Source organism: Physella acuta, unplaced genomic scaffold, assembly GCF_028476545.2.
Source record: "Physella acuta isolate Inbredline_101_S28 unplaced genomic scaffold, ASM2847654v3 ptg000960l, whole genome shotgun sequence".
In the NCBI taxonomy this organism is placed as follows: domain Eukaryota; kingdom Metazoa; phylum Mollusca; class Gastropoda; family Physidae; genus Physella; species Physella acuta.
In genome coordinates, this window is record NW_026732477.1 from 152,730 (window position 1) to 164,354 (window position 11,625).

General features: G+C 33.5%; 1 protein-coding gene and 1 long non-coding RNA gene across 2 annotated transcripts; both read right to left on the reverse strand.

Annotated features, from left to right (window-relative positions):
- Positions 1-4,995: 4,995 nt before the first annotated feature.
- On the reverse strand, positions 4,996-9,679 carry LOC131953870 (receptor-type tyrosine-protein phosphatase mu-like). Its single transcript, XM_059317279.1, has 12 exons — positions 9,650-9,679; positions 9,410-9,529; positions 8,748-8,893; positions 8,058-8,193; positions 7,564-7,710; positions 7,330-7,456; positions 7,033-7,106; positions 6,575-6,721; positions 6,136-6,288; positions 5,894-6,024; positions 5,441-5,576; positions 4,996-5,142 (listed from the first exon to the last, which is right to left on the reverse strand). Exons 1-12 carry the CDS (start codon positions 9,677-9,679, stop codon positions 4,996-4,998), a joined length of 1,494 nt encoding a protein of 497 aa, XP_059173262.1.
- An 11-nt stretch (positions 9,680-9,690) lies between these two features.
- Positions 9,691-10,195, reverse strand: LOC131953865 (uncharacterized). Its single transcript, XR_009388698.1, has 3 exons — positions 10,119-10,195; positions 9,987-10,023; positions 9,691-9,747 (listed from the first exon to the last, which is right to left on the reverse strand). It is a non-coding gene; the product is annotated as an uncharacterized LOC131953865 (long non-coding RNA).
- Between the last annotated feature and the right edge of the window lie 1,430 nt (positions 10,196-11,625).

The window sequence follows — 11,625 nt, forward strand, 5'->3', positions numbered from 1 at the left end:
TATATATATTTTTTCTCTCTCTCTCGCTGTATATATATATATATATATATATATATATATATATATATATATATATATATATATATATATATATATGTATATATGTGTATATATATATATATTCACTATGTTTATTGTATATGTTATATTATAAATATAACATATTATAAATAGATATATAAATGTGTATACATATATATATATATATATATATATATATATATATATATATATATATATATGTACATGTATATATATGTATATAAATATATATATATGTATATATGTATATATTAATATAAATATGCATATATATATATATATATATATATATATATATATATATATATATATATATATATATATATATACATACACTAAATGTTTAACTCGGTTTTACTGTACAATCGAGGTAAGCCCCTTATTATCAGAGTTTCTTCCAGGCATCTCTTTGGGGGGGGGGGGGGGCAGGCAGAGTCCCGAACGATGGTAGACGTATATAGTAAACAAATATATGTCCGCCCCCCCCCCCCCGGAAAATGTTGACCGCCCCGCCCCCCCCCCTCCGAAAATATCAAGTGATCCCCCGGAGAAAAAAGTCTGAACTCACTTTAAAATCAGCACATTATAAACGATGCAAGTAGGTATAATGCTAGCATTTATGCCTAATATTCCAGGTGTCGTATTCACTTAAACTATTCCAAGTTGTGTCTGCCTATAGCAAACATTGATCCGGAGATTTTAGTGCTTACCTAGCTGGGTAAACCCATTTACTTCAGTATAGAATAGCTGCAACATTTACTACTGCCTTGAATAATAACGTAACCTTGCGTTCACTTTTTTTTTAAAATCTTAGCATCTCTATTGTTAAAAACCACAATTTTTTCCTCAATATTAACGGACTAATATATAAAGTACATTCATGCTGCGTTAAAGATGTTCTCCTGCCTATAACTATTGTAAACATTAGCAATTCATATATATGTAAGGTTAATCATGTCTGGTTAAGTGGTATTAAGCAACATACACGTAGAAAACGGAGTAAAGTTTATCCCGTCACACCCAGCTAGATTTGTATTTTAGAGTAATGTGTATGATTTATGTCATAAAATGAAGGCCACTTTACACAATAACCTTCCATTCTCACACATCGCCAGAAAACACTGAATATATTAAACTTATTTGCAGTAACTCATGGAACCATTGTAAGTTCTCTCCCTATCCAAGTGTATAACAGAAGGACGTCGTGAAATGCTGGATATCCCATCAAAATTCAGTCCATTTGTTTATCGACCGCACATCAGAGGCGTAGTGACCCTTCCTGGCGCCCGAGGGCAAACTTTTGTTTTGCACCAACCTTCCTCGAACTTTTGATTTGCACCTCCCCTCAAACTTTCAATATAGTTATGTTAGAAACTTGCCTCTATATGTGTGTATTTTTCATAGATCCGGACACTTCGCACTGTAAACTGTGTTAGCCTGTGAAAATACAGATAAGACACGGAAGTTGATTACCCAACACCACGAGTAGTTGAAAAACCTTTTTAACTCTGGCTATAATAAACGTTACAGTTTTGTAATTATAAGTGGAATTTTTTTAAACGGGAAGCTTTGAACTTGACTCTTGAACAATATTTTAGCGAGGTTAAACGTTACAACGCAAGATTTTTTATAAAAAAGTCTCGAATTCGGTACCAGAGCTTAAGGAAATGTAGCGACAAAAAAGATGCTGACCAAACAAGCCTCATGTAGACCTATGTGCTCATATAGTTCTGTTGTTGAAAATAGCAACTTAGACGTGATTAGGTTAAATTACGAATGTTGTTTAAAATAAACGATAAACACTATATAGAACGAATTGTTTTAAACAAGTTTATTGTGTACATCACGAACTGTTGGGACAATTAAAAAGGGAAAGGAACTAAAACAATAAAAACATCCCATATTTTGATCACAGCGATCTTATTTTTTCAACTACCCGAACAAACAATCGACCTTAAATCCTGTTGATTGATATCTAGGCCGTTGTTTTCTGCTAACGTTAAGTGTCTGCAGTTAAACACTAGGAAATATATTTGGTTGAGAGTTGAACATACAATCATGTCATAGAAACAGGCCAACTCCTCTTAATATTCCCTCACGGGCTAAATTGTCCTAAATGTTTACTTTATAAAGGTCAAACAGCTTGAATCTAATATTTCATAACACAAAACACAAAACAGAAAGCCCGGTTGGAAACTGATACCATACAATGTTTAACAGGTAGTCGTTTGTCATTTTAGACCGACAAAGGTAGACACGTGAAAAACCAATGTTCTCTGTGCATACGTCTAACAGCCTTCACACATCATTGCATACGTACTATCAGATTACAACAACGGTGAAATGACAGTACAGTAAAGCAGCTAATGCACTGGAATTGGATAAGTGTTTGGTATTATGGTTACACTTTATGCTAAACGTGTTACATATACATCTCAATCATGTATTTATTTGCAAATATACACTATCTTGTTGATATTGTGTTATTGATATCTATAACAGATCTGTTGATGTTGATCAAAATAACCATTACAAGCATAGAGAATATGTAGATTGGAAGCAAGTGACAATGGTGTTTTAGATGTATCCTGTTCGACTTAATTAACTATGTATAATTAATTTCACGCTAGTCATTTAAACGTTTATATTTCACTTTAAATTATTTTAGGGACGAATGTTGAATTATGACGTGTTAGTAATTGTTACGTCCCTTGTATTATGTATATCATGGTTACGTCCCTTGAGTGGTCACTGTGTCTTCATTGGTGTACAGCAGATGTGTACCTATTAGGGAGTTAACAAAAGGTAGAGTCAGAGACAGGACGTCTGAGCTCGTTTATAACATAAACAAAGTACTAGAGTTAACTCAAAGAAGTTTCTATTTAAGTAATTAAGAACAACATATAATTACGGGTTTTCTAAGATACCTTAGCATTGGTTTTTAAATTTTAGTGATTGTAAGTGTAAGGGTTTAGTATAATTTTGCTGCAGTTTTTTAAAAATATTTTTTTCCTATCATGTTCATTGATCATAATTTAGACAAACTCACGAAACTCAAGTTGGCTAAAGTAAGTTAATTTATTTTTTAAAAGCACCTTACATTCAATAAAACGTAATTATATATATTTTTAATAGAACACTTTTCTAAAAAAACATCTGTATAAAGCAGGGGTCGGCAACCTTTTCAGACGGAAGAGCCAAAAGTTACAATTTACAAAATTTTCCAGTTTTTAAAGAGCCACTAACATTTTTATTTCAATATTTGGTATTTGATTAGGATTAGGTAAACAAGTATAATATTTTTATTTTAAATAAATAACTTTAAATATGAAATAATATGTATTCATATAAAAAAATACAAATGTTTTGCACAAAACATATTAAATTATTTTAGCTAGCTCTGCTATGATAAACTTAGTTATCAAATAGTAAAACTGTAGGACTATTCCAATCCACTTTAGGGGCTCTTAACTGTTTTTAGCGCAATTTCCATACGGACAATTGCGATTATTAACTCGTCAAGGATGGATGTGTGTCCGATGTGTGTCCGATGGGTGTCCGCAGCTTTAAGTCGTATTTCCTCCTCAACGAAGCAATATCGAGGACTAGTTCCAAAGCAAATTTGTTAAGCAAGTTCCGAGGATGATAGTGGGCCAAAAGAATTACCGGAACTCCTTCCTGGACTTCCCGGAAAAGCCAAAAAACCTTGAAAACGTGCAGTTTTTTAGCCCATATCTCGGCAACCAGACCCCTTAGCGACTTGAACCATTTACCAATCGATTTCTGCCATAATTTAGAACAATATTGCCGAAGTAAGTTTTCAAAAATATCCTTTCGTTCGGTCACAAAAAATTAATTAAGGAAATTGCGCTTAAATTGTCACTAGACTTTTTATTAACTTGTTTTTTTTCTAGCTCTGGAGGTGTCTCGCATTAGCCAGTCAGGCCTCAACATGGCAAACTCCGACTAACTGGCTTGAATATCATTTTGATTACCGTGTATTGGTCGCTTCTGTCCTTCGGTTCTCACCAGGCTTATCTTCCACCCCACTGGACGCAGGGTAAACTTGTACCCCACCGTCCAGTACCCGGCTCAACAATAGGAAGCTAATAAGTAAAAAACTACGTCACTCAAGTCAAACTAATGATTACCGACAGATAGGGAAATGCATTCTGAATGAAATAACAATCCCCATTTAACGATATTAGAAAAAGTCGGCACTTGGTAAGTGGCAAGCATTGCACGGCTGTGGGGCTGGGCTTGGTGCCAATGCGACTGACAGCTGTCCGAATACTCTCTACCCCCACCTATTCACATTGTTCGCTGATTAGAGTTTTTATTATGTTTGAAGTTGTGTTTCTTTATAGTATATTATTTGTTATGGGTTTTGAAAATAAAACAATACAATAATTTCTAATATGTGTGCATCGAACTCGAGAGCCGCCACTTGGCATCAAAAGAGCCGCATGCGGCCGACCCCTGGTATAAAGTAATATAAAGTGTGTAGAATACTAACATATGGACATATGGAATGAGAAGTTGTGGACAACAGTTTTTTGTTATTTTAAAACATGAACGGAGAACAAAATGATAAAATCTAAATATTATTTTATACTGCATAATCAATCACAAAAAAATGACAGATGTTAACTTAAATAAAGACGATCAATGTCAGTTGTATGAAGTTCGCGTCTATGTTAGTGTTGCGAGTTGTGTGGTATAGAAATAGTACATAATTATGTACATTTAAAGGATAAGATAAGAAGTCATCAGCTTCACATAGAACTAAAATCAGGTCTGGGTTATATATAGCTCAAGATATAGTTCGTCTAGAACTTGTAGTGTAGACTTAACAACATAAACGTGTCTTAAAATAAAATCGCATTTGTAATTCACTCCCCTGTTTCACACTGTTATATTTACAGACATTTTCCAGCAATAAGATTGTTATGATTATTCAGTATTTGCATACAGTACATTGTCTTCAACATTATTATCTAAATGCTGAATAAGTTTCTCAGATTTCTTCTCAAGGTTGCTGTATGTGGTCGTCGTATCGCTGTATCTTTGTAGCACTTGATAAAGGCAGTGGTACTGTTGCTGTTGGAGTACATTGCAAGGTGGTTCGGTAAATAATGCAGTAATGCCAGAAAAAAACTTTCTCCACAGAATATTATGATAAACATCAAATAGGAAGAACTTAACAGTAGAATAAGAGAGATGATAGCCTCTAAATAAAATTTGAACGTAAGTAGTCTAATTTTAAAAATGTCTTGATAAACAGCAAATAAGTATCACAGTAGTATAATAGAGACTTGATGTAATACAGTAGCAAAGAAGCGAATCTCTACGTTACATTGAACAATAACTTAATTCATAACACGATAACATGACTCACCAGTGTAGGAATGACCTGTGGTCGAATGGACTTGACCGCCCCAACAACTAATGGCACAGCTAGCCGTAGGTCATTGTCCATCCTGTCTAGTAGGAGGTTCAAAACACAGACAAGACCGCTGTAGGTGGCCCCATCTCTGATCATCGAATTATTATTCATTAATTTAATGCCTGACTAATAATTTTTTTTACATTAGAGATTTATTAAAAGTTCAATTCTCAAAACATTAATTTTAGCCTACGCATAATGCGAAATAAATTTAATTTTTATTACCTGAAAAAATTAAAGGTTTAATACATTGTCTTAGAGTCAGCTAGAAGATTTCCAACGTAATGTTTTAACTCAAGGCCATAAAACATATTTTACTACTACATTAAACAAATCTGTGAAAATCTTTCTATTTTTTAAACATAAATTCATTGTAAACATAAATCTTTATTTCTAAACGCGTACCTGCACATGTATATCACCCTCCCTTTCTTGTTTGCGTGTTTTCTTGTTTGTTTTATAAACTGCAGCAACGTCTTTGTGTCCAGTGTGGTGAGTTTACTTTGTAGGTGTAGAACAGTGTGACCGTCTTGTGTCTGCAATAGTACAGGATTGATACTGTCTTAATATAAAACGGTGTAAACTAAATTCACACAATAACGTATACTTCAGTTAACATTCTAGTTATCCTCATTACTTGAGCTTACATTGAATGACTTCAGCTGTAGAGGTCCCATAGTTCTAACGACAACAGTTTTTTCCTCCCATAATGTGTGTGTGTTGCTTGACTTGAGCTCCACTGTGTAGTCTCTGATGTTCAACATCTCATTGGCTGAGGCTGGCAGGTAGTGACCTAATGTCTAGATTAATGGACGATAGTTATAAAATCTCCAAAAATGACTTTATATTTGTATACATATTAACATAATTCAAGTCTAAAGTTATGTCTGGCATTACTAAAAATGGGACTGTAGTAATTGTGTGGTAAACTCTACAAACAAATTAACAAATTTTACTGTTACTTATAATTTTCGCATTACGACTATTGTATATGAAACAATATATCTTAAACTAAATTCTCAGTTTTTTGCATGAAGACATTGTCAATAATAAATATGTTTTTTTCCAATGTCAAAGATGATGAACCAACGAGTACCATGTCGTGTAGCACAAATCCACATCAAACACCACCACCAACGTGACGTTGTACTCAACAATCAGCCTCCAGAAGTCTTCCACAGTTGTTGGCAGGGGCAGTTGTGTCAGCAGTTGATGCTCAAGTTTGGTGAAGCTCTGATGGTCAGGTGGAATTAAAACAAAGATTTTATAATTTGTTGATGGTCAAGTTTGGTGAAGCTCTGATGGTCAGGTGGAATTAAAACAAAGATTTTATAATTTGTTGATGGTCAAATTTGGTGAAGCTCTGATGGTCAGGTGAAATTAAAACAAAGATTTTATAATTTGTTGATGGTCAAGTTTGCTGAAGCTCTGATAAACAGTTGTAATTTTAAAAATTCTTCTAAAATGTGTTTTTTTTAAATTTTAAAATGTAATCATGTTTTCAAAAATAATCATTCTGTTAAAAAAAAGAAAACAAATCTCACAGGAAAGACAACCGCGTTAATGTAGTCGCTGTCTTCTGGTCTGCTTCTAGACAGCTTGGCTTGGTACAAGCGATCTTGTAATTCAGATAAACAGGTACAAATCAGTAGTTACAAAATTAAAAATTGCTGAATTGAAAAAAATAACGTTAATTAACTTTCACTTTATTTTAGCAGTAAAAAATATTTTCTACAATTATAAACAACTATGATGAACCGAAATTACTCATGCATTTTATTTTCAGTTACTGTTGTTAATATTCATTAAATCGATTAATTTAATTATAACAAAGTACATACTCGGCATTATCTCTGGGCACCGGTTTTTCCTCATCAAGTCCACATCTTGGTTGTTTTCGTAAACCTTCATTTCTTTTTCTTCTTCTTTACCAGCTGTCTGTAAGTCAGCGCTTACAGCACATACCGACTGGGTAGAAAAATACATGCTTACATATTTTATGTTGTATAACTCATATACAGATGGACTAATTGTAAATCTTGCTCACCAACATACATCATATACACGTGACTTACATTAAATTCTTTCTCCAGATTAGTTTTCCCTGACACAGATTTGTCCAGAAGATTTTGAACCTTCACGTCAACATCATAGGCTGTGATTGTGGTACCTATACATGTTATTGCTACTTGTGCGGCTTTGTGGAGAAATTCATATTGTTCCTGGTGAAGTAGAGTTTAAATGTACTAATAATTGCTTTTAAACCCATAAAAATTATACGTCTAATTTAAATAAAGCAAATTATTAGGAATCTGAAGCTACTAGTTTTGCAGTAGTTTCTATTTTAATGACAAATGTATACAACAATAGACAATTATAGACTAAATGCCAAATAAATCTACCAATATTTTTATGATAGAGGAAATTATGTATCTTAAAAGAGCCATTCACTGACAGCTGATTGAATCATAGGCTTAAAATAGCCTAATAGTCCCATCATCCTTGAAAAAGCCCCAATTCCCTAGCCTAAACGCCCCATCGACCTACCCAAAAAGCCCCCTCCACCTACCGCTGTTTGTACCATATTCATCCTGTCCTGTCTTAGCCTGGCGACTGTCTGTAAGAAATTAACACGTCCAGTCTCCTCAGCTTCTCTCATCACATTTCTCAGTGCGATAAATGTCCCTGTACGGCCAACACCAGCGCTAAAATTACGTTTGTAATTAATAGGACATTAACAAAACTAAAACATTTCTCAGAGCGATACATTCCCATGTACGGGCAACGCCAGCGCTAAAATCACGTCAACCATTAATATGACGTTAACAAAACTAAAACATTTCTCAGAGCGATACATTCCCATGTACGGGCTACGCCAGCGCTAAAATCACAACAATTAATATGGTATCACACAAAAGTAAAACCATTTCACTAGAATTCTGTAGCTTGTTGTGTTTTGTACACTCTGCTTAAACTAAAAAACCCAGCAGTACATGCAAGATTGATTTCTTAGTTGTTTAAAAAAAAATTCAAGACTGTGTAAACTTATTTTCACATTAAACTCTAATTAGTTTTTTGGTTTTATGAAGGGTTCAGTATGTCGTCGGAAATCTATGAACGTTTTGCATTCTATATATTTCTAAGTTTTTACTGTGAAAATACATACAACTATTAATACATGTATGTTCAATTAAATGATAATATTATGTATGTAAAGATAACGCAGCCATGATTGTACTGTAGTAGCCAGCAAGCCTACCTGCAGTGGACGACCACAGGTCTACTGGTGGGGTTGAAGGCCACCCTCTGCTCAAAGTCCACCAACGCCCAGGGAGTTATGGGCACGCCCTTGTCCGGCCATGACGTGAAGTGGAACTGGGTCACCTGTTGGACGTCCGTGCCTTTCTGGGGTTTTACAGAGGCAATTACACTTTTTATTGATGTATTTTTTTTAGATTAAACTTACTTCAATAGATTTTGTTTGTCTCAATCTCCGCGTTTAAAATATGAAATGTCGTTAGGAAGGGAGATATACATTTCGGAAATAAAGTAGTTTTATTGAACACGATTACAATTGATGAAAAAAAAAACAACCTGGTAGCTATTTGTTTCTATAACTCGTTTCAAGTGTATTATTATCATTGTTTACGATTTAAAATACTTAACCAAAAAAAAAAACAACGGGATTAACATTTGTTGTGTCCGTGTGATAAAAAATATTCCCATTTTGGCTTGAAAGATACTAGCTGGCAAGTAGGAGAAAGAGAAGTTAATGACCTACTTACGAGACTTTTTCGCTACAAACGAAAAATGAAAAAAAAAAAAACATAAAGGTTTTCTATAACTAACAATACGGGAAATCAGAATGCTTTTTAAATAAATTAAATTTAGTTGGGATGCAGGTTTTCCCAATGTAATTACCTTACTTAACAGCAATCTTCTGATCGTGTAATCAGCAAACACATGTGTGACAGCCAGTTTGACTTTAATATCTCCAAACATCATCTTCCCATCTTCTGGCCAGTACCTGTCGCACTTGACCTGATTATACACGAGGATTTACTAAATCATATATGTATACATGCGTATTTTAGAGCCATTGTTACTAAAACAATAGTTTCCAATCGTAAATAGTGGTAAAATAAACAATGATCAACTAACCTTTCCTTCCTCTATCAAATTGGTCAACATGACAACTTTATCCACTTTTTGTTCCCACAGCATTCGTACGAAGTCGTTGATAATAATACTGTTGGGTCCTACGGAACAAACACACAGGAAATTCATATTTGAACACACGTTTTATCCCGAATGCTAACATGGCTTGAAAATATGTGCATGCAGGGCTTAAATTCAAATAAAAAATATTGGGTAAAAACGATTTCAAATGTTTATATTGTGCTGTTGTTTTTGTAATGCACTCATGTTTATAATTGCAATATTATTGAGATACATAAAACCTAAAGGGTTATCTAATAACTTGTTAATTAGAAAATACCTTGCGATGCGATGAATTTTTCCTCATTGTTGTATCCCTAAAAGAAAGAAAACATATATATTAGTATATATAGAATTAAAAAAATAAAGTTTTCAGTCTCATATGTGTTAAAAACGTGTATTTCAAGACTACCTGAATGTATGAAGCGTTGATATAGTCTCCTTCATTCTTTTTTTCATTAATATCCAAGTGTACTCTAGAATGGTCATCTGTAAAAGTAAGTTCGAAGTTACATAATAATTAAAGTAAGATAAATATAAATACAAACGTCCATAGCATAGAACACAATACATATGGCACCTACATGTGCAGATATTCTTGTATCTATTTTTGTGCTTGTTCTTTTCGCTGAGACCAATCGCTGTGGAAACATTTTCAGGTGCTGGTATATTCTGAAAGTGTAAGGAGAAAGTTTTAGTTTTTGTAGAGGCCTACAAACCAAACACTTTGATTTCATGTTGTTAAATGAAATGTAATTCTTAGTTGTTTCTAAAAAGTAATTATCATGTAACTTATCTTAAAAATACAATAGGATAGCTAAAGAAAACATAATTGGATTGACACTTTATTATCATTTACATTATAATTAAAATTATGTATAAATAAAAAGAGTAATTACCTTGAATTGCTCATCAAAATACCGTCTGTCTCGTGTGTTCATGTAGTTAGCCAACTGATGAGCAGCTATAGAACCATCTATGGACTCAATGAGGACATATTTGTTCTCAATCTTCTCTTCATTGTCTGATGATTTGTTTAAACCTTTGGCGTTGACAGTCTCGCCTAGATATATGTTACATGTGTAAGCGCGCACTGAATGTAAGTATATGTCTGATAGTATAAAGCGAAAATGCGAAATATAAAAATGTTTTTGTATGTGCGAGTAATGATTTCACCTGCCAAATGAGTTGTCTCTAACGATCGTCGATTGTCTAGTACTTTATCCGGTGTCTCAACAGACTTTTCTTTAATTTTCTTGCGCCTTGTAAGAGAACAACGTAATACTCAAGCAAGGGGTAATCTCTAGTAAACTAGCACATCTTTATAACATACATACAACGGATATATATATATATATATATATATATATATATATATATATATATATATATATACATATATATATATTGCATTTGTTTATATCAAGAAATAAATAACGTCCTACCTTAATAGCATCACAATAGCTCCAATAATTAACACTGTTATGATAGCTACCAATACAACTGGTATAATGACGGCAACAGGTTCGGTTCCACTCTCCTGGATCACTGCAACATTATAGTGATACTTTTTTAAACCAACAAATTATTTTCGCTGGTATGCTACAAAATAAACGATAGTTAACGAGAAAGCCAACATTCAATATAATGCATATATCAATAAATCACAAGAAAACTTAATTTCGGAATAGAGATACACAAAAAACTGTACTTACATTTTATTAATACATGTAAGGACCAACTTAATCAAAATGTTACTCACGCTGATCACACACGTGACCTCCGTATTTAGACTTGCATCCTTGCAAACAATAGCCGCTAACAATGTCACATTTTCCATCCCCACCACAGTTGATGGAACAGTTCTCCAGACAATTCAAGCCAAAGGTCAAATTGTTACATTCTAAAAATAAATTGTA